The sequence below is a fragment of the Salarias fasciatus genome, chromosome 12 (assembly GCF_902148845.1).
Source record: "Salarias fasciatus chromosome 12, fSalaFa1.1, whole genome shotgun sequence".
In the NCBI taxonomy this organism is placed as follows: Eukaryota; Metazoa; Chordata; class Actinopteri; order Blenniiformes; family Blenniidae; genus Salarias; species Salarias fasciatus.
Genome location: NC_043756.1, coordinates 10,724,208 through 10,748,664, shown reverse-complemented (window position 1 = coordinate 10,748,664; position 24,457 = coordinate 10,724,208). Strand labels below are relative to the sequence as shown.

At 42.1% G+C, this 24,457-nt stretch overlaps 1 protein-coding gene across 1 annotated transcript in view; it reads left to right on the top strand.

The window, feature by feature from the left end:
- Positions 1-3,979: 3,979 nt before the first annotated feature.
- LOC115397720 (RCC1 and BTB domain-containing protein 1-like) overlaps positions 3,980-24,457 on the top strand; it is a 218,195-nt gene continuing 197,717 nt past the window's right edge. The window contains exons 1-2 of the mRNA XM_030104162.1: positions 3,980-4,003; positions 4,278-4,390. Of these exons, the coding sequence (XP_029960022.1) occupies positions 3,980-4,003; positions 4,278-4,390 (137 nt within the window). The remainder of the gene's footprint in view (positions 4,004-4,277; positions 4,391-24,457) is intronic.

The following is a 24,457-nucleotide window of genomic DNA, read 5'->3' as shown; positions in this document are numbered from 1 at the left end:
TGCTAATCTCCATCTTAGCCTGGGTGAGGGAGTTTTTTTTCCTGATAAAGAGCACAGTGAGTGGGGAAAAGGCCAAAGTGCTGAGTAAGAAGCCAAGCAGGACATTCATCTCTATAAAGCCGAGGGTCCGTTTTAAAGCTATCCATCATTATCTTGATGAACGCGCCACATTACCAACAGCATTGCCTCACTGCCACTCGGGTTTGGAGTGCAGTGTCCTTCAGTGGACTTGTAGAGACCTTAAGTCACATCAGGAGCTGAGTGGCTTTATTGGCCACTTTGGCATTGGAAAAAAAAAAAAAAAAGAAAAACAAACTGTGAGGCTAAAAGCTTATTTTTAATCTTTTGGCTAAATATCTCTGAGAATATCAACTTTATGTCCTTTTTTTTATTATTATTTCTGAATATGAAGGGATCAATCGGCAATCAGCCAGTGTTTGCAATCCGATTTACTCACAACATGTACGTCCTCGCTCTAGAAACAATTAACATGACTTCATTGACATGTACACACACACACACACACACACTTTTCTGAGGGCAGACTGCCAGTTCTCCCAGTCCATTCAAAATGACAGCCTTGATGGAAAAAGTAGTGGATAGTAAATCCGTGCGCCGCACCTGTTAAAGTAGCCTTGCACGTCTTGGGAGCCAACGACTTTACTTCATAATGAGGCCAATATCTCGCTCAAAGCCTTTCTGTGCCTTTTGTGTGGTTTACCATGTCCTTGGCTCGTGAGCCTTGATAATGTTTGGTAAATACATACAGGGGGCATGGATAAACTGGGCTGTAATCCACACGAGCTCAGGATGGAAGAGGAAGGGAGCGATACCTGGGGAGAAGAGAGGAAAGAGAAGCGGCTGATTAGACTGGTTTTACTGCTCCTCTGCTGACCTAGAAAAACACAGCAGCCCTGACCTTGCATGGCAGAGCCCTTATATATCTAATGATCTCTGAGTACCTTAATGATCCAATGTGTTCCCTCTCCCACTCTTTCCCTCCATTTTCCTACCCTTCTTTTATGCAACTCTCTCCATTTTCTGTGTCTTTTAGCACAAACTTCTGTGTGCGCACACACACACACACACACACAGAAACACACAGCCTTGAAAAACCCAGTCAGCAGTTTGGGCTCAGAGTCTAGCAAATGAGCTGTCCTATTGAAACAGAAAGGAGAGTGCTCCATGCTGTAGAAAATGCTGCTATGGCAAGCCTCACAGAGGAGACACGGAGGGAAAATTACTTGTTCGGACAAAGAAACATGAGAATGTCCTTTCACTACAAATGTACCAATTTACATTTGGACGGAGCAGATTACATCCATTTCTTCCATACTTTATTTCTTTTTTACACCCCTTTTTTTTCCTCCACCACCCTCATACTTTGTCTCATTATCATTCATAAAACACCACTAAGTGCTGTAAGAGAGAGCAAAAAAAACTTCCAATTAAAAGAAAAGAGTATTTTTCCCCCCTTCTATTGATTCAGTGTTCCTTTAATGCTCAGAGTGTGGTTCGACTCCTGCGGTTAAATGGTGGCGTCTCTGTTATACAGCCGAGCTCGTCTGCATGAAGGATGACTTACCAGCTGTAGTGCTATCTTAACTTGTTAAATGTAAGGAATAGAATACTGTGTAGTCATCTTTGCACCGCGCCAAGAGGAGGAGGTAATTGATTGGAGTGATCAAGTGATCTGACACTGTAGAGAGCCGTTTAAGTCGTCGTTACGTTTTTGGACTTTCTGGCCATTTTGCCTGCGCGTCAGAAAACGTCTTCCACTAGCCTAAGTCATTCATACTGGCGACTAATTCCCTCTCTTTCACCACTTAAAAAGTGAGCCTCCATTTGGTCCCGGTATTCCTCCCTCTTTCTCCGTCTGTCTGCGGTAATTAAGATTCCACTTTGCCATGAATGAGAATGCTAAAATAGAGGGTTATCGCAGGGCTACACCCACTGAAACACCTATCGTGACCTCTCTGATTTACCCAATAGGGGTCCGTTCCCCCCGCCACCCCCGCCTCCATATTCCTGTGCCCCTCATGGTCATCTTGTTGTGTGGTCTCCACTCTTCAGTTCTCTCATTACTCCCCGTGTAAAGGCCCGGGAGATGGGTGGCAGGGGAGGAGCGGGGCGGCCGCAGAGGAGGGCTTCTGTCCCTGGATGAGTGAGTGTGGATAAGAAGTTGTTTGAATTCATAATTGTGCTCTTGTGAAGGGGGAGATTTGTAAAGCAAGGCTGGGTTCATTGTGTGGCAGTGCGAGTCCAGTGGAGGGTGCGAGCCGCTCAAAGCTAATGTAATCTACGCTATTAGAGGGGGTTAATTAGCTGCTGAACTGGAGCCTGAAGAGCAGGCAAAAAAAAAAAAAAAAAAAGGAGACACACAGAGAGTGAGACACAGAGGGAGAGGGAGAGAGAGAGAGAGAGAGAGACAGAGGGCGGGCAGCAGGGATAGAGAGGTCTTCAGGGAGTCATTAGAGACTGCTTGTTGTAATACAGCCACACAGTCAATAAGGCCACTCCTCCGAGAAGGAGAAAAAAAGGCAAAAAAAGACATGGAGGTTGAAGAATGTTTCACACCTAGTGCATGTTTGGAAACCATACATTCAATTTTATTTATATCTTCCCACCCTTGAATTTTAATAAGTATGAAACGTGTCAATATTCAGGAGGAACATACTGCTCAGTTGAATGAAATTTCAATGAAAAGTCACTGAGCGACGTCATCGTTAGTCTCAAAACATAAAATGTCAGGATTTGACTTTGTCTCTCTACAGTCTTTATTCTGTTTCTTTGCACTGCTCATTGTTGCATTTCTGCGACTGTGTGACAAACTACAGTATCAGAACAGACGTGCCCATGCTGCGCCTTCACACGGTTATTTATTTTCCCCTCACAGCAAATTATGCATTATTAATCCAAAACACATCCGTAGGCCTTGTCAGCCTGGAGTGTAATACCTTTTTGTCGCTTCACGTGGATAATAATGGTTTGAAACAATCTCAACTATGTGAAAGCTGCTAGTTTCAAACTCGTCTGGTTTAGTGATGATCTCTAGATTAGTTCATCACTGGTGTGAGTGTATCCTGTCGCAGCATTGTGGACATCGATGCTGAAGTAAAATGTTATCATTTCAGAAATTAAACAGTTCTTGTGTTAGGGGAAAATTTCCCCAAACCATACACTACATTCATTTAAACAAAATTCTTAAAATCCTCCTTTCTTTACCTTAAGCCTGATGAGCTTTTTTCTAATATTGCAATGCATCAAATGATTATTTTTGTTGTCTCTGGTGAAATTAATGTTGGCAATATGTAAATAAACCTGAATTTCCCCGTTTTTTACCCAAGAAAAAAAGAAAAGATATGTACAACTTTCTCCTCAATCCTCAGTTACTTTTACTTTTAATGGCAATTCCAGGCTCGGAGTGTGTCCTGTGAAGGCCCCCTGCTAGGAGTCGATTTGTATTTGTTAGTGTGTCCTCTAGCAGTCCATCCTGCGCTGCCATGGGTCTGTTGTCGCTCTGAGCAAAACTTCGCTTAAGATGGGTAGTTAGTTTCTACTCCCTCGGCATCTTAATGCAGATTAATTACTTTCCCTTGCGAAGGCAATCCATTTTTGTTTGTTTGTGGATGTTTTTAGCTTTTTCTTGACCTTGGGGTGAACAAAGAAAGACACACAGTGAGGGAGGAAGAACAAAAGCCCTCCACACTAGAGTTATACCCTCAATTTAATAGCAGAGTGAGGTGTTTCTCCAGCATCATCAGATCAATGGCGAGTAAATAGCCCACACTTCTTGTTTCACAGTGCAGTATTGATCTTTTCCTCAGCCTCGGCTTCCCTTTCCCCAGCATCTTGTGTCTTTCAACCCCTGGGACTGTGCTGATTGCCATAGATTGGACAAGCTAACAAGCGCATGATGAGGAACTAGGCTTTCTTTTCTTCTCATAGGCTGTTTCATTTTTTTCTCTGTGGCACTGGCATGAACACACACAGACAGACAGATGTACACGCAGGGACTCAAAAACATCAGATCTACACAGCTCAGCCCCATAAAGGAGTGCGCCGTTTCTTTCTTGTTCTTTCTGTTGTTCCACGTTGTTCTGTCTTCATCCACACTGAGAGGATCTACAGTAGCTGTGGCTGTGTTTGGGATGTTTGCCAGGCGGATGGAGAATACCAACTTAACTACAGAGCAGCTCAGAAACATTGTTGTGTCATTCTTCACCTCAGTGGAAACTTTTTTTTTATTATTTTTCTCCTTCTTTCCAAATTTCCAGCTGGAGCCACGTTTGCTCCGAAATCTTCCATCATCTCTGAAAATATCTCAAGTGGCCTGCGGAGAGCGTCACACTCTGTTTGCGCTGGAGGACGGCACACTGGCGGCATGTGGGTGAGTTCATTGTCAGTGCGGCGCACAGTTTTGCGGAGTCTGTACTTGAGGGTGATAGGAGGAGATATGAAGAGGCAAACCCCTCCCCGCACATCTCAACCCTCCCTGATATTATTGCATAGGCAAATAACAGACCGAGGCTGTGCATGTCTGTGTGCTTCACTGACAAAAAAAAAATAAATAAATAAATCATTGGCTACTTAAAGTCAGCGGTTTCTCTGTTAGTGTGCAGGATATGCATCTGTTTGCATGTCGTTTCGTTTCTACCCAGCATATAAAGTTGTAATTAATCTTGTTGGGCGTGAGGGAGAAAAGTGCCGTGTGGCTCAGGATCAATATGAAGTGTGTTTATTGAATCCAATAGTTGTTTCTGTGAAGAAGGGAAATAAGCCAACTGGAATAAGCGTTAAGATGTGCTTTTAAGGCTCATTACTAGCCTGTCAGGCATATGGATCGGCTTTTAAACAGCCTTCTAGATTCAACGATGTTTGTACTTATGCACCGCAATCATGATATACATTCAGATTCAGTCAGGTTTGATCATCACCACAGTAATTCTAAGATGCAACATTTTCCTTCAAACTTGAAAGTAATAGATTAAATACAACTATTTGTGGTGTGTAACTGCAGACATGTAGGTGAATTGCTAGGATTAACACCATTTGCTGCGTCAGTTGTCAGTATAATACCTTCATCAAGGTTTGCTTTAAAAGCCCATACTGACGGTATTATACATCATGCCTGGCTATAACTACAAAGGTATTATTTTATCTCCTCACTCTCCTTGCTTTCATTTTCTGGCAGAAGCAATGGTCTGGAGTATTTAATTCATGTGATGGATAACTTGTCATGAAAAGTGAGGATGATGAGTAGACCAGAAGAAGCAAGTCAGACTCGACCGATACTCATCTTATAACATAATTTGTCATTTAAAATATTGATAGACTTCCATACTTTAAACCAATTAAAGCTATTGTATGTTTTGACATTAGTTTGGTCCAACACATGAATAGAAGAGTATATGGCAACTTTTATTTAATCAGATAAATATAAAAACGAAGGGAATTTAATGTCCTGTTTGATGTGCGACACGGTTCCCAGTGCACCTTTGCTGAACTATTCAGATGGTTCCTCAGTACATACAGTTTTGTTCATTCAGTCTGCTATTACTCCTTTTTTCAGTAGTGTATTCCACTCTGCTGGGTGGTGTATTGTGGAAATGATTCAGATCTCTCCAGATGCTGGCTCAATCTCTCTATTCTTAAAAAAAAAAAAAAGCTGTTGTTGAGCCGTTATTAAAGAAACCTCATTTGGATCCATCACTTCCTAACAGTGACAGACCAATATCCAAATTACACTTTATGTCAGTGATTTTAGACTTAGCTTATTTTTAGAGAAAACCAATGCGAGGGATACTTTCCAGTCTGGTTTTGGCAAATTAAACTCTCCAGAAAAAGCTTTACGTAACGTTTCCAGTGACATTTGAATTTGATGGCAGCAGACAGAAGAGTTTTCAGTTCTGGTTGTGCTGGATCTCTCCTCTGCTCATTACAGTACCGTGATTACCAGGATATGTTTGTTTATCACTGATTTTGTTTTTAAAATGGTTTATCTAACGGAGATTTTACCTACTTAATTACATTGGTGCAGCTATTAGTCTGAGAGGGACAGAAATTCATTTCAGTCAGAAATCTGAAATAAATTCAGGATTGGTTCATTTAGCCTGATTGTTGTAAATCTAAGTTTTCTCTCACTGTCTTTCAGTTTCCATTCAGAAATATAGCCACGGACATATTCTTAGTATTGCAAAAAGCAGCAGAGCCAATATTCTGTTACCTGTTCTTCTCTCTGATCCTTTCGCCTCCAGCTCATCCTCACCTCCAGCTGATCTCGCTGCACATAAGGCACAAACACACACTCCATCTTTCCTCCCTTCTTGGCTCCCTGTGTTTGCATGTGATATTTTAGGCGGCTCTGGGAGGGATGACAGTTCTAACTAGGCCTATTAGGTAACCCTCAGGGTGCCCTCAGCACTGATTTGAGCACCATTAATTTTCTATTATGGAGTGCTAAAGATGTGCCCCTGCACAGTCATTCACCTGGCTTATTGAGTCTCGCACACACCAATTGTGGACTTTTCCAGGGCAGTGTTGCTGAAGGTTTAGTGCGACCCCTCTGGGGAGCTAATTTATTATTTGCAGATATCGATCTGGCAGCGTAGGCCAGCCAAGACGTGGCCGATGTTGACTCTGCTGTGGCCTGTGGCGACTTTAACCCCTTCCAGGCCGAAGCAGACACCCCTGATGGATGGTCAGTAACTGTTTAAGCAATGCTGTTATGTGGTGTTTCGATTTCTTTGCACGCTTAGCATTTTCTTAGTTAACTGCAACATCATTGCAGCTAATTTGCGACCGAGAAAGGTTTTGTTTTACTGTCTTTGAGCTGGTTTGCTTCCTGTAAACAGATAAATGGGAAGACATAGCCACACAAGCACATCCACATGGAGACACACATGCACTGTCTGGCCTGTCCAAGGGAAATAAAATCACAGTTAAGAGGAAGGAAAACAAATTTAGAAGGTCAGACAAAACATTTATCATGCTGTGTATGTCTGGTGGGTAAATAACAGAGGGACAGTAAAGGGCATGACACCAAAACCACCAGATAACCACAACAGATCATCACACACAGCCTGAAGATTCAGTGCAGAGAACGGATATTTCTCTGAGGGTTGCCTTCAGAGCATTTACTAATATTCTCTCCTCTGTATTGCTGTTTTATTTTCAACATAAAACTGAGTTATTACAGCTTCTACCCGTGTGAATAAAATGAAAGTTGTCATGGAGAAAGAAATAAGAGCGAAGCCGACAGAGACATCTTCGATCACATGTAGCAATTGACACAGTGAAATACTGTACACATATCCAACACTGAAGAACAAATGTGATGATTAAGTTAGAAATATCAACTCTGTCCACACTACACTCATAACTCAATTAGGTTGAATCTGAATAGAAAGTTTTACTTAAACATTTTTTTCAGTCATTTTGCACCCTTATAAAGAAATGGCTTAATATTGTATAAGGATAAAGAAAAGAAAAATCATTGTTTTGCTTATGTATATTTATGCGCAGGCTGATTTGATCATATGATCGAGCAATACTTAAAAAAAATGTATTCTTTGAGAAATGAAGACGAGAACATGAAGATCACATTAGGTGAAGTATTAGTGATGTTTCTGGCTGCTAATTTATCTGTCCACAAAGCAAAAATCTGAAATAAAATCAGTTGATTTATCAAAACAATGAAGAAGAAAAAAAACACCCAAAACTTAACACAATTTACAATTCACATTTAAACATCCCCAAAGTATATCATGTGTATTTAAAATGCATTGAAGCATTTAATCACATTTTTCAATAACTACATCACATTAAGTACTTCTGAGAAGTGGCGCATGTTGTTCTATGCAGCTCTCACAGGGTTAAAATGTGACTTGTTGATGTGTATGAAAGACAGATCTGTTCATTTCTCACTGTCCACATCACACTCACAATGTTTTTATTTATTTTTTCTAAACTTCCTTCTCTGTGCTCGACCTGCATTAATTTCCAGCAAACTCACTCTGAGCTGAGCTGCTACCTGAATAACTGTGACCTCAGTCTCTCCTTAAACCACGTCCGCACCGTAAAAACAAAACACTCTTTTCCCCTTTGGGAAGTTGTGTTTTGTCCTCATAATGTGAGTGTGTAAATGGATTTCAGTTCACGCAACAGTAACACACTCACACACACTCACACACGCGCGCACACAGTTACACCCAGGGACCAATAAGTTGCTTCCCACAGGCCTCCTCGAGTGCCTTGCTACAGCCTCATAGTCGGAGTGGAAGTCCTCAGCCTAATTGGTATTTTAATCTAACTAAACCTCAGGGATGTGTGTGTGTGTGTGTGTGTGTGTGTGTGTGTGTGTGTGTGTGTGTGTGTGTATGAGTGTGCGTTTGCGAGAGAGCAAAGCCCAACATGTCACAGAAGGTGTAACCAGGAAAAGGCAAAAATGCGGCGGATTACGCAGCCGGGGGGGGGGGTGTTGGGTGCTGAGTGCTAGGTAGCCTGGATAGAGGCTGAATGATGATGGATGTCCAGAGAGGAACTATGGAGGATAATAGACCACCATTTTCCTTTTACACCGGTTGTTATGATAGCATTTTGCCTGATCTTTATGGCCTATAATATAAAATAAAGGTCAGGAAATTTCCCAGAGATGAAAGCTCCTACAACCAATCCAAATTTGTTTATGGTCCTTCTGTAAAGACCATTTCACGGTTGACGAGCTCGTCTCTTGTTGAATTTGGAGCGGCCTCAGAAGATTGCTCGTATTCGTCTTCCATATTCACGTTGGTTACAGAACCCCGGCGCAGAGGTCATGGAGAAGACATCACTGACGAGGAAACATGATGGAGTGGATTTTCCACTGTTTTTTTTTTTTTTTTTCCTGCTGCATCGTCTCTGCTTATGCTGTTTCCCAAAAAAAAAAAAAAAAAAAAAAAAAAAAAGAACATGGGCTGTCCGCCTCTGACAGGGAGGAAGACAGGAGGAGGAAGCCACCTTCTCCACAGACGTTTCATGCCACTTCCAGAACTTAGTTGTCGTAATTCTGCTGCAGACCGCGGTTTGCGGAGACGCTCGTCAGAGCTGTCACCACTGTGCCAAAGAAAAACAAAAGGCAAGGAGGGGGGAAAAAAAGGTGGCAAAAATGGAAAAGGTTTGAAAACATGAAAACGCGAAAAACACTATAACACTGTATGTTCTCAGCCATGATGGGATAAGTCCACTTTTGTGCCCTTTTAGACTGAATGAGAGGCACGCCTTCACCGAGCATAAAGAAGGTGTGGAATTCCACATCCAGCTTTGTTTACTAAAAAATTGTACATGCTCTCAGTTTATCATGAAATTTTTCATTGGATTTACATCCATTACGGGGCTTTGGAAGCCGTGCCATTACAAATTGCTCTATATGTAAAAGGAGCAAATGTGGTTCTGAAGCAACACAGTTGTCAATAAGCATCAAGCAGCCGTCGCTGACGTGCCTGCTGTCTCATCAGTAATCAGGCCAATCTGTTTTAGCAGAAAATGGCCATACACGGAGCAGCATTGATGAAAATGTCTCATTTCAACTTCATGGTGTCTTGAGAAGGCAAAGCAAATCAGCAAATGTTCATGAATTTGACAGAGGAAGCGTGGAAATTCTATGACAACTAGTTGGATTCGGTGAGCCGAGTGCCAGCACTTTGCATTAAGTTACACTAAGCGCTAATTGGATGCTACCTGGCTCCACATCACTAGCGGCTCTGAACAGGATCAGGATCTGGCTCCGACTAACAGCGAGCTCTCTGGTGTTGCTGGCTGATTACCCTCAGCAAAGGGAAAAACCGAAACCATGATGAGAAAAAAAAAAAAAAAAAAATCTCTTCTCTTCTCTTGCACAAGCCCTTGGCCCTGTTGGCACTGTGCTCGCTTTTTGATTTTTCCTGATGTCCCTGAAATTGATTTTCAGCCATGATTGCATCGCTTCTCTGAGGATAATCAAAGATTTTGAATAATTGCTGCAGTATGACTGCACAATGGGGAATAACAAGAATAGTGGCAACTTCCTCTCGCTGTCATCTATAGAATAATTTCAGCTGAGCACTACCGTATGACTTCACAACATACCTCTCAAATGGTTCCCAGTTGTAAGCATGACACCATATGTCTCATTGGACATGCTTAATAGGATCCTGCTGAGGTTTGATAATAACAAAACGTACCGTTGTGTCACAGCTTTAGAAATCTGTCTGCCCGTGTTTCCATTCGAGAAGTATTATTTCAGTAATTCATTTATAATATTTTTTTTTTTCGCCAACCCCTTAAACTTAAGTGCCTTTCCTCGTTCTAATTAATCCAAACACTGTAGTGAAAATCCCCAAAACATTAAAGGATAAGTGAAAGTTTTGTCTCTATACCCAAAAAACAACATTGAAAAAGATCTGTTTGAGCAATGCCACCTTTCATTGCAAATTCTTAAACTTTAATATTTGAAATTTATATCCTGAAATTTATAGCCCCCCCCTGATCCGAGACTATAGCGCCTCCTATAAAGCAAAATAAAGTACACAAACGCATGCATACGCGTCTGTTCTAATGCTTCTCTTTAAAGGGGATTCTACAACTGTTCACTGACACTTGCTCCGTAGACGTGGATCATTTATGCGCCGGTCGCCCTTCCTCCAACCGGAATTGAAACCTGGGATCTTCAAAGACTCAAGGTCAGGACTTTGATTTGTATGAGTGCCAGAGGGGACATATGAACATGTATTGAAACGGTGCTGCCTTGAATCAGCACACAGAGAGATGAACCTGATGTCTTGAATGTTTTTTTTTTTTTTTGCTGCCGTACGAGGCTGACAGCTTCAGTCACATTTTTCCTGCTTCCTCCCCGCTTCCATCGATTTCAACACATCCTGAGGAAGTTGTTTAGCGCGATTGCTCCTGGCTTCCTCGCACGAGAGAGACATCACCGTCCCGGAGCCACCCTTTTGTGCCACGGTGAAAGATGGCTCCCCGTTTAACGCCGGAATGTAACCGGTGTTTGCGAGGGGGAGAAACAGATTGATTACAGGGCGCGGGAAGATTAATAAGCTGCGCGGGGCAGTTATGACACCCATTGTTTCACACCAGCCTTGTAGAGGTGTGCCTCCCAAAATGCATCATTGTGTAAAATATTGACCTAAAACATATCATTACTCTTTCTGGTGAGTGCCTGCTTTGCTCTCAGAGAGAGAGAGAGAGATCTAAACAGTAATAAACTGTTCTCACCGCTTTTTTTTTTTTTTCTTTCGTCTCAAAACCACACTGGCATGTTGAACAAAAAGTAAATCTACAATACCGTTTTTGAGAGCAAACTCAAAATTTTACCATGTGTGGAGGGAGAGGAATCAGGGGCGCTGGAAACAGGCGGAGGCCACATTGTCCGCTGCCAACACTTAATAAAAGCATCCGTCTCCTGCTAGCAAGCAGGAATCTGTCCCTGACGAAAGAGCCAGACAAACGAGAGACCTCTGGCTGTGCGGTAGGAGGCTGGACGTTGGGGTGAGACGTAACCTTGAGGAATAAACTGCACGACCCCGACAACTTGTTTACTTTTTCATAAGGCCCTGTTGTTTGTAACTTTGTTGAGCCCGGTGCCGAGAGTTATGGCTGGAATGAAATTCCTGCTGGCATCACGCTGCAAATGGCCGCACTCGCTATTTGGTATTATTGATTTAATTTACTATGCTGAGCCATATAAAGCTCCGACCCGTTTTTACACAATAACCTTGAGCTGCGGCTGACACAACTCAGTATCAGACGATCACAAGTTAATAAAGTTCACTTATCTGCCAGCTCATTTTGTGCAAAGAAAAACTAAGAATCCCCCGCAGAGACTTTATGACTGAAACCAAAAATGAGGAGAGCTTGGAACTGTGTGAATATACTGACAAAATAGGCGAAGGAGAACAAAGGTAGATTCAATCACTTGTCATTCTGTGAAAAACGCTGTAAATGTTTCTTTTTGAAACGGGGCCAGGAAATATTTTCCACTAAAGTTTATTCATGTCAAGCAGATAAAAATGTAGTCTTATAAACAGGATTTTTTTTTTTTAACCCATGCATAAATACATTTGGATAAATACAACAACAGATATCTCAGTGGAGACGAATGATTTCTGTGGTCCGTTTTCACAAAGCAGGTTCAACAAACTGAGCGTAACCCTGAACTATGAGCTGATCTACTTTGAAACGGAAAACTGAATTTTTTCAGTTCCGGATTTGTTCAACTCGGAGTAGTTTCTCCCGGAGCGCCACAACTATAAAGACACAGCATTATTGGAGCCTCGTTTCCTAACTGTCATTAGTTGGGGACCATAGCTGAGTAGAAGGTAGTTTTAACGTAGCTTTGGAAGTGAGAAGAGAGACGTCCTCTCGTAAAATTGGCCTGCTTTTTTTTTTTCTGTGTCAGGAAAGCATTTGATCCCATCACTAGAGCAATGTGAAACCACGTTTAACTGGAGCGTGTGTTTTTCAGTCTGCACAGAATGATAACTAACGTGATATCATTTACATGGAGGGACTGTGATCATGTCAAGTCTGAGAGAGATCCCAGCAGGTCAGGACCATGACCTGGCAGCACACGTTCCCACCTCTATTGGATGAGACGTCTCCATGAAGTTATTGAAATATACTGGAATATGTTGAATAAATCGATTACGTATTTCCTGTTAGAAGGTTTCAAAGTACAGTTGGCGGCGTCTTCAGTAGCCAAGCTGATGGTTACACAGCCCCATCAGTTCAAAAGTTATGTGAAACAGTTGGTTCACATGTGAAGCCGTGATGTCTTTCTTTTGGATGCACAGTTAGCGACGCTCGCGATGAAAGAAAGAATCACATGAAATTTGTTAACACTTAACGGAAAGAAAGGAGAAGAGGACATTTAATGTAGCAGCTACTAAAAACACAACAATGAGCCTGTACAAATAAGAATAAAAACTTCTTCAATTCTAAGTTATTTTAAGATCACCATGAAGGGTTTAGTGAGTCTGTTACTGGCAAGAATATAAAAACAAATGAATCTTACATGCTTACACAATTCTTTGTTGGGCTGTTTTCTGTTTTTCATTCCCACTGTTTGGGAAAGACAGAAGCTCTGGTTTTGGTACATTTCTCTATTTTTATATGATTTACACAGCTAATCTTGATGAACACAGTCTACTGTCTATATCGAATAAACCCTGAACAAATTCTTTTATAATACAAAAAGGAACAATGTTTGACCAAATAACTTTAAATTAATTGATCGAACACAACCTCTTGTGATTCTCAGCATACACAGATAAGGTTGAGGCAAACAGAAACAGACTTTGTGCTTCGGAAACATTTTGTTAAGCCTTAATTGGGTTTTTATTGGACGGGGTGAAATCGCAGCAGACCAAAAATCAAACTGTTACAATCTGTGTTCTTTTAAAGTAATTTAATAATAACAAACAATTGGATTAACCTGCCTTATTCACTATCAACAGCTTTTCAATGTAGCCACGGATGAGAAAATAATGCTTTGCATAACAAAAATCTTTCACACAAAATGTTTTAAGTGCTAATGGCATTTCTGTATGAAGACTGAAGTGTATTCCAATTAGTCAAATGGCAAAGCTTGATGTTATCTAAAATTAGCTTTCATGTGAGATTTGTTACCCTTGTTTTTTTTTTTTCTGCTCCTAGCTAGAGGCATGACTTTGTTCCCCTTTCTATTTAATTTGCTGCCAACCTGTTTTATTTATTTCTGTGGTTGCAGAAATTGCCTTTTGACCTTGATGATTACAAAAAGTAAGTGAGTTGAAAAGGCATTGATACCCAGAATTCAGTGGTCTGGTGCACAAGGTTATTCATCTTCCTACCTCAGTGCAGTTTCACTTTTGCAGTGGTCAGATTTTACTTGCCGCTTCACTGAATTCATTATCTTGAGAGGGCAGAGGAGAGCGTTTTTTTGCCAGCGCCCTTATAAACTTCTATTTCCAATTCAGTACACCAACACACAGATCTTCCCCAACACACACACACACACACACACACACACACCACACGCAGCCATCTGGGATGGAGACGGCCCCCCTCCCTCCACACATTAGCACACACTCTGCGCTAAACGCGAGCTCCATAACATGTGCAAAAAGTGACCATTTTGTGCTCCAGAGAAACTTGGATGTTAAAGAGCTTTACGCTACTTAGTAATTCACAGAAATGTTCAACGGAACGCACAGAATTTCTCAGCTCCAGTAAACAGCATTACTGTATTGTCTTCGAAAAATAAGAACATTTCTATTGTAATGAAGCCTTTGAAATTGATCCAGGATTTCTGCAGGTTGTGTGTTAGAGGTTCTCGATGTGGAAAAAAGCTAAGTAGCGGCTCTGATGTATTTTGAAGTTTAATTATTTTTTATGAACATAAGGAGGGATGTGAACATATGTGCTGCGTTGTTTCATATCATGTTGTTTAATCACTATATGCCGAAAAATTATAGTTCTTTAAATAGCTGTGTGTCACTCTGCAGGTCGTCTTTCACTTTTCTCACAACCTTACAGCTGCTGTGTGTGTGTGTGTGTGTGTGTGTGTGTGTGTGTACACGTGTGTGTGTGACACCTGTAAAATATGGAAGTAATGATGTCCACAGCAGACAAATGGCTGAATAAGCCTGCAGTGGGGCTGTATAGAGCCATGTTCACCTTGGGGTCACTCATTTGATTCGGGGGCGGCGAGGTAGTGATCAGAAATCATTTCCATCTAACGGCGGAGTCGAAGAGCAGGGACTTGGCAAAAGGCGTCTGAATGGTCCCTCGGGTCTTAGTCCCCGTCATAGTCCAGAATAAACCACGCAGCCCACAACTGAACCTGAACTCTGCCGCAGCAATGAGTTACCGGACGACTGGAATCACTGGAAATTAATTTAGTGGACCTGTTGGAAAAAAGTTCATGGTTTTACAGCATCTTGTTTGTTCCTCCTCATATTTACAGTTTATCATTTACAGCTGATGCAGAAACTTTATTTTATCAAGTATGAAATATCAACTTTAAAGGCTGTGATTTGTACACATGTCTCCTATTTATCTTTTGCTGTGCAGATAGATACTATTGAAATCATACTTTTTATTTTATTATTTTTTTTACATGAACATCAGTATTTCATACACAATTGAAAACTTTAACACCCAAACAGACCTACAGGACAATATGAAAATAAAAATATTTATAAGTGTTCCATCATTAATGAAGGTTGATGACAAATAACACACACTGTGAGTAAGACTTTATTCATCATGCAATAGCTCAATTTAAGTCTGTAAGAAAAAATAAATAAAAATCACACACACAGTTTGTTAGGTAGTGTTTAATGAACAATGCTTATTTAATGTACTACATTGGATATATATGCAGTGTAATTACAATTAAATAAATACATGAATGGTAAAAAGTGTGATTATTTAATATAGAACAGAATAAAACAGTTGTGGTACGACATCTTGATAAACCTTGTTCGTTTTCTTATTTCAGTTTTATTTTAGAAATTGTAGAATTAGATTATATAATATAATTTTTTTGTGAATACTTACTAACAAGTAGAAATTCAACTCTATAAATCAGAATTTTCTGTCACCCATTCATCCATTTCACTTCAACCGCAGGTGGAAAACTCTCTGGTCAGTCTGTCATCTGCCTCATTCACACGTAGGAGCAATCTCAGAGCAGCCATCTAAACTTTACACAAGTTTGTGGACCGTGGGAGGGGCGTCAGGTTTCTGCACAGGGAGAACATGCAAGCTCCGCACTGAGGGATGTTGTTTCTGTGAGGCCAGAGCGTTAACCTCCACACGATGTGGTCAATTTACAGTAATTTGTGAAGGTATTAAAAGAACATTTTCACTTATGCTGGCAGTAAACTGCGCGGCGTTACATGTGCGAACAGAATGGTTTATGAAAGGGAGGTAAGGGGGCTGCGGGGCGAGAAATAAAAGAGAAGCTCATTTGGGCTCTCCGGTGTTTCAGTGTTTTCTCTATTGCCCTTTCAAGCTGAGAGAGGCCCAGTGGGGGCTGCAGTGTGTGAGTCTGGAGTGCAGGGAGCACGGGGCGCTGTGTAGGCCGGAGCTCAGCATCTGCCAGCCCAGACTGTCCGTGGTTTGTTTCTCTTCCAGCACATTCTTACGTAATTATCTGTGATAAACTCCTCTGCAGTCAAGCCACAAATCCACATGTCGGTGGCCTGGCTTACCGAACCACTCCGAGGAAGCCGCATGCACTCGGGGCCTCGAGAAAGCATCACGACGCGCGCAGACACATTCACAGAGATGCACAAATGGGAATTTTCACACACCTACTCATAGTTGGATTCGCACAAACAAAACTTTCGGCCCTGGTGACAAGTGGGTTTTTTATTCTCAAGCCAAAGGATGGAGGGGGATAATCCTGGTTTCCAGATTGACTCTCAGCAGAGTTCAGCAGACTTCAGTGGTTCGGTTCCTGTCATGCCCAGCACTTCCATCTCTAAGTTCTAAGTTCCTCTAAGCACTAAGTTCTTTAAAGTCCCCATGACAAATAACCTGCTGATACACTTCGCCTCGCCAGGATCTGCGCTACAAGAAGTCCTGCCTCTGCTTTCTGTCTGCGAACAACTTTGCCTACGCAGAGCGCTTCAGGCAGAAGTAACGGCTGTTCAGTTCAGTATATCGTGACCCTTTTCTCGTTTCTTCTCCACCACTTACCTTGGATATGCCGCTAATATCATTAAAATTTACCATCCATGCATGCAGACTGTTAGGATAATCATGTTTTGTACCATATTTTGCTACAAATTGGGACACAAAAATGAAGAACAATGGCCTGGTTTTGAGTTCAAAGCAATAATAACCATATTATTCTCTTGCCATGTTTCTTTTTTTTTTACAAGGATTCTTGGATCTTCGTTTTGCTGTGTATTATTTAGTCTGATGCCAGCAGAACAGGGGCAGGGGATGACAATGGAGTGGTGTGCTGCGGAAGACTGAAGGCTGTGCCAGCAGGATAAGAGAGAGAGTGAAAAACAGAGGAGGGTGGGGGTTTCATTAGCATAAATAGCGGGATGCCCAGAACCTTTCTGGAGTGGCATGTTTACGGCGCCACGCTTGGCAAGAGCACACTCATTTTATAGGGTTTATTAAGGAGACGAGGGAAGGCACAAGCAGGATTTGGGATATTGTGGATGTGTGTATGTTTGTGCTTACTTGTGTGTGTGTGTGTTTGCAAATGACTGTCTGCTTTTATTTGTGTGCCGGGCTGTTTTGTTTGCATGCGTGGGGTCTGCGAGGCGATGCGTTTGGTTTCAGTGGCTGTGTGGCGGCATCTCACCCGACTACTTTTACATGTTTGTATTTTGGCTTAAGTGCCCTTTAAAAGCAATGAAATAGAAAGTGCATTCATAAGCCAAATCCTCAAGAATGATCCCATTTCAGGGGAGCAGAGAATGGGGCTCTTTGTTGTGCTCTGGCTCTTTTCATCTCTCTGAGGTCATTTTCACAGAGCAAACAGGGAGACTCATTATCAACCTGCACCTGAGAGGTCAGAACCTGAACTTCCCTCCCCCCCCCCCCCCCCCCCCCCCCCCCCCTCCTCCCCTGAACTCCCTCCTCCTCTCAAGCCGCGCCGCCGCTCGCCGCTACCCCTGGTCCGCACTCGGGTTTATTAGCGCAGAACATCTTTTCCAGTGACTGAGCTTGCCCTTATTGTCTACAGCGGTCAGGGTCAAGTCAAGGGCGCTCAGCCTAGATTGGAATCATTTGTCACATGGTCCCGGACTGGAGCTGATTTCAGCAGAGGCCAGGGTGAGGTACACGGCGATTCCAACACCACCTCTGACACGAAGAGCAGAGGAGGGCAGCCACCGAACTACGCAGATGGCCTCAACATATTACTGAGCCAGTGCTTGCCAGCAACAACAAAAAAACTCCCCTCTTTTCCCCCTTTTTTAGTTTGCAAATGTACGATATTCAGATCTACTGATGAAAGAAGCGTTCTGGATTATAATGACATATGTCTCCAAGAGTTTTCCTCTCACACTGCAAAGTCTTTAATGAGTGATAATAATTACACTATGAAGACTAAACCCCCTCCCAAAAAAAAACAAAACACTTCCTGCAGAGGAAATATTCCTTAAAAGATGTGAGCTGTGCAAAATGTGGCAATTTGGTCTGAGAACTCCGGTTTTTTTTTTTTTGGTTTTTTTTTTCTCTCTCTCTCCCCCTTCCTTCCACTTCTCTTCATGGTCAGCAGGAGCTTGCATGAACAATGGATCGTGCTGAGGTAGCATGTGGAAAATTACTTTAATACACCATATAGAATGGCTTATTGCTTTGGTCAATAGGACTGCACTGAAGATGGTGTATCTTGCCGCTTGGGAAGGTTAGACCTGTCAAAAGGCCACTGTGACTGATACCCAGACCCTGCTTATGAGGTCTGTAATAGGTGTGTGTGTGTACGTGTGTGTGTGTGTGTGTTTATGTGTGTGTAAGTGGTGGTGGTGTTTGGGGGGGGGGGGGGGGGGGGGGGGGGGGGTGGCTGACTGACAAGCCCAGTTATAAAGGTTACATATGACACACACCTTGCTATTAAGCCTAAGATTAGTCTATATATTTTCTTACTTTTACATCTGAGGCCATTTCATACGGAGCACAATGTCGAGGTGGCACTAAAAGTGTTACGCCATGAAAAAAAAAAAAACGAAATAAAATATATTAAAAGAGCCTCGAATCTAATAAACAATATGTTTTCAGCAAAGTAGTAAAAAAAAAAAAGTGGAAATACTGAAAGAAACAAGGGGAAATGAAAGATTGAGCATCAGGCAATTTTAGCTTGTTTTCCCTGGGAGAGGGCAAGTGTGGAGGTGAAGGTCACAGAGACTAAGCACACAGCTCATAAACAGCACAGCTGGAGGAATCATTGAAATATAGCCCTTTGTTTTCTTGGGGACGTAATTGGCCCTGGAGCCTTCTTCCCCTTCCCTCTCTCTCTCTCTCTCTCTCTCTCTCTCTCTCCCCTCTGTTTCTCTTTTCCTCTGCACGTGTTCAGCACCAGCGTACTGCAGTTTGGAGCCCCAGTCAGCAGAGGCTAATGACTGCAGGGTCAAAGGGCACACCTGCGGTCACAGGAACAATGCACGTTATCATAAATGCAGAAAGAAAAAAGAAAGAAAAAAACACAAACATACTGGGAAATAACAGTGATAACCTTCCCCCCACATAAGCAGCCCCTGTCTTTCCACACCTTCCCAACAGTTATTTTGGCTGCCTGAAAGTGACTAATACAGGAGCAGCGATGCTTTATTCAATCACAGGGAAAGTGGTTATTGTGTTGTTCTGTTTAGGCTTTTTTTTTTTTTTTTTTTTCAATTTTATTTTTGTTTTTGTCGAATGCTTGGAGTAGGTTTTGTTTTACACAACACAAGAGGCATAGAAATTAATTTCAGTGCTGTCAGAGGTCAACTGTGTGTGTGTGTGTGTGTGTGTGTGTGTGTGTGTGTGTGTGTGTGTGTGTGTGTGTGTGTGTGTGTGTGTGTGTGTGTTATCAGACAGGGAAAGGACAGGTGAAGGTTATTTTTCACAGGAAATTACAGATGTCACTTATTAAATATAGTTTTTTAATTGAAATATCTGCCAAACACTTTTGCATGTATGACAGACAAATTAAAGTTTAGACATACCAAAATGCTGGATGCATATTGAAGCAGAAAAGGTATTTTTTGGGGGGATCTGTGGCATGTATGAACTTTTAAAGAATTGAATTTGTTTCTGTATCTGTAACGGAAGTCAGTGTTTTTTTTTTTGTTTGTTTTATACTGAAGTGATTAGTGACAAAAGTCGAACAAAGCAGAGTCAAATATACTGGTGAATTATTTTCAAGTAAAAAAAAGAAATAGCCCGAAGTTATAGTAATAAAAAATATTTAATTACCTCAAACAATTGCCATTAATAACTAAAAATCTACTGTGAATTTAGGACATGGGAGAGGATTTTTGGTTTTCCTTGAAGTGTGAGGAGATTATCACACTAATGACACTGAGTTTTGATGCAGATTTTTTTTACTCATGCAATCAAATGCGTGTACTCGCAGCATGCTTATTTTCATTAGGTTGACAGTGGTGGAACACCTCTTGAGGGATTAACTCTGGCAGACGGCTGTCGCTCCTCCTGACTGGAGGCCTGAGATCTCTGAGCAGAGAGGGAAAAAAACAGTATCAGATCCAGCCCGAGATAGCGGGGCTTTGCCGTATAATTACCATGTTAACCCAGATGATTCTCTCTGATCTCTGCAAACATCAGGGCGCAGGCCCCGCCAGGCCGGCTTAGGCACTGATCTGTCACACTTCACTGTGGGACACTGGATGTATGTTAGCTTACTACCAATAGCACTTTTGGTGTGATCTGCATATGCTTTATTTTAAACCCCTTGTGTGTTCCTGTGAACACAATACAGACACTTGCATTTTCAGACCCAGAATTGTAGAAAAATATGCAAATAGTATGAAAGGCCTGTATGAATTGTGAAACCTCCCTTCATTGTTCCCTCAGTGTAACTTTCACACCGTTAAAAGACATAATTGAAATTACTGGCATGCTGCAAAATTTGATATTTTTGGATAACCTCATATTTTAAAATCAAGTTTTGTGTCTCCAGATTTGTTATTGTTTTTTAAAGCACCAAAAAACTCTTGTTTTTGATCTAACCCACACAGAGTAGAGATATATATGTGATCTGAGACTGTTTCCTTCATTGAGAATTATCCCCTGAATGTGAGTGGAGATTCTGTCTTTGGTTGCTTGCTTCCTAAGCCTTATTGATCTGTGGGCGTTTTTTTCTCCCCCATTCTCCAAAGTCACTAAGCTTGCATCAATTCATCTTAATCTGTTTGCTCCTTAAACCCGGAACAAGGCATGTCTTGTTCCTGGTTGTAGGAGTCTCTCGGCTGGCTTCCCTCACATCCTTCCTAGCCGGGCTTCTCCTGGGTGGCAACAAGAGGCTTTTCATATCGAATCAAGTGTTATTGAGTTCCCCCACACACCTCTTATATTCCCCCCTCTTCTTCATTCTCTCCATCGTTCTTTTTTTTCCTCCCTTCCATCCACTTTTAACAAAGCATTCCTTTAATGACTGTGGGATTACGGGCCAACCTTTTGCAGCCATTTTGTGGACTAGCCTGTAATCTGACCTCATTACATCCCCTGCGACAAGCTCCTGGGTCACTACAGAGTAACTACACCTTATCCTTCTGAGAAGTCAAGCAGCACACAAGCCCCCCCCCCCGTCCCACCCTCAGATGACTCTCAGTCATCCAAGTCAAGCATCCAGCCAGGCCACCCTCTCGTCACCGCCATACCTGTCTGCTAAAGCGTAGGATCCCTTGATCCTGTTTCCTTTTCCTTCACTTCTTCTCCATTACACCGCAGCAAAGATGAATGGCCGTTTGTGGGCGCGGATGAAAACACAATTGTGTAGGTTCAGGCATGGTGGTGTCACTGATAAATGTGGATGGGACATGTTGTTCCAGAGGCTCGTAATTTTCTGGCACAGGGAGTATAAAACAGAGGGCCCCCTCTGGACTTCTGCACAGCCACATACACATGATACACACACTCTCTTAGTCTTACTTCCGTTCTGTAAGACAGGCACAAGTTGCATTGGGTTCAGTTGTTGCTGTTCAATGTCCGATGTTTAACTGAGCAAAATTTAGCGTCCAGCAAATTGATGGTATACAATATCAAAATACAGTATTTCATGTTGTGCATGCTGTAATCAAACAATCAAATCTTGAGTGTCAGTAAGACCAAGCTGCTTATACATTTTATACTGAATCTACTAAAATAACTTTGTTCTTTCGCCCTTACTGTTCTATGTTCTTACTTTTCTTACCTTATTCCGTCCTCTCCTCTATCTCTCGCTCCCACCAGATTTTGAGGGGCAGGTGTTGACAGTGAGTTGGCATGTTGTCAGGTCTACTATGTAGGATTGTAATGCGGTTGCGCTGTGCTTGAGAGGACAAGGGAAGCCAAGGTAGGCCCATTACATCACCCCATCAAGACTGATTGGGCTCAGGATTGGGGTCCGTGGATGCTTATGAGTGGTTGGCCCGGCCCAGCCCATATGCCTTTAATATAGGAACAGATGTGGAGAACAGATCCTGAGCTCTCACACCCCATGTTCCCTCTCTCTCTGCCCTCCACACTGCTGCTCAAGCCAGCCATGTTATCCCGGGCCACGCTTAGAAGACCGCTCCGTGAACAGGTTTAATGGAAACTAACTGGCATACCGAGGTGTTTGGGTGGAGATTATTTTAATTTCCAATGGCCTCCCTCCAGGATTGTTTCTGTTTTGCTCTGTTCAGAAAAAAAAGGAGGGAAACGAATGTTGAGTTGAGGCGATGACATAAAAATGAATCGTTGGCAGATGATGCCAAACTCATATATCATCAAGTCTTTTGGGACATGATTTCTTTTACAAACGGGCCAAATGGACCAAAACAGGTTTAGAAAAATGTGTCAGTTGATATCCCATCACTTATCAGCTCCTTTTTTGGTGGATTTTATAGACAGCAATAATAACTGAAGCCAAAATAAACAGCTTTGGTTCAAAGGATGCTGCTTGTTCAAATATGTTTTGAACAAAAGTGATGGCACCAAGACTTGTTAACAGACCCAGCCGTTCTCAACTCTGGACATTAAGAAAAAAAAAAAAAAAAAAAAAAAAAATCATACTCTGGTGTGGTGAGCAGGTGGGACATGGTTTGCTGTGTCCATTTAGTAATTTGTTGAACCTGAACCCGTGGTGATGAGGAGACAGATCAACTTATACCACTTATTTGGACTTTCCAAAACCCTAGTGATTATGGTTTTACTTGGTGATGCTGCACCCTCAGTGGCTCAGATCCTTGTGAGTTTCTCTGCATGGTTAGGTTAACCTCAACTTAACCATACCTCAACATGGTTTGGTGTGTCCTCTCAGGGCAGTCGTTCAAATCTACTAGAGTAGAGTAGAAGTACAAGAGTGATGGGGAAAAAATGCAGAGAGAATAAGCAGTTGAATAAATAAAGAGGTCAGTGGGTGGATGAATGGATGTAAACAAACCGGGACAAGATAGAAGCCTAAAGGAAACAAAAACAGGATAAAAGAACAGGGTGATATGATGATAGAGGAGCACTGGACAGAAAGCAGCAGGGGTCGACTCATATCTCCTCAATAGCATCCCGATCCTGTTAGCCGTGCCAGAGCAGTACAGATACAGCCAATCAGGTCTTGAGGTCTCTGGCAGCTATTTCCTGGAGAGGGATTATCGACCCCTCCTATTGGGCGGGACAAGGCCTCCTGGTCTGAATTCATCAGCGACACGGCCTACGAGATGTAGGAAGCAGGTTAATAGACACTCATCAGACATCTGCCGCTGGGTTACCGTCCAATAATCTTCTCCCTCGATCTGCTGCCAGCAATTGATGACCACATTTTTTCCCCCTAAACCCCTCAACCGCCCTCCCTCCCTCTCCCTCTTGCTCTCTCTTGCTCTCCTCCAAACCTCCCCTCTGTTCCACCCATGCTCTGTTAGACAGGTCTAAGACCTGGCCAATCCGAACGAACAACCTCTAACCTCCCTTCCATTAATGAACAAAGAAAACTTGTATGTCTCACCCTTTTATGCTCCTGAGATGAAGGCAGACTTTTTCAATTTGCAAGGCCGCTTGTGATGAAGACTGGTGACAGATTTTGGAGCCCAGTGGTGGCTCAGTTTTGTCATGTGATGAAAAGTCTGCCGTCGAAGATGTGCCAAGCAAAATGCTCTGCTCTGAAAAAACATGGCCGACATTTCCGTGGTTGCAAACCACTTCCTGCTTTTACCACCAATGAGAAATGGCATCCTTTGGCTTTCTTCTTTGCCTTTTTTCATTGTCTGCTTTTCTGATGCATTCTTAAAGTTGCATTTCCTCTTTTAATAACATTTAAAAAGAGGCTTTGGCACAACCACAGCAAACACTTCTTACTTCTTTTTCTTTTTTTTTAATTTGTTCATCTCAATCTGTCATTTATTTCACAAATGGATCATGTTTGTTTCTTTGGTCATTGCTCTCTTGATAGATTCTGTCTTTACAGTTTGGCCTGCTGTCTTAATTTGTTCGATGATGCCTATAAACAATTGCTATGAGTGTGCATCAGCTTGAAACTCTTGTTGGTTTGATCTTTTGTCGGCTTATTCATAATTACATCCCTTCTGCTGGATAAACACATACACTCTCTCTCCCTATAGCCCCCATTATGAGTCACAACTACTTTTTTCTATTGACTATTTTCAGCATTCAAGGTTAGAATTACACTCCGGGACACATAACGACTCTCCTAATGATTGCGACCACATAACTCTGGCGAAAATCATGTGGCTCCTCTCTTATTGACTGTTTTCTCAACCAGGTTCAGAGGGCAAGTAGAGAG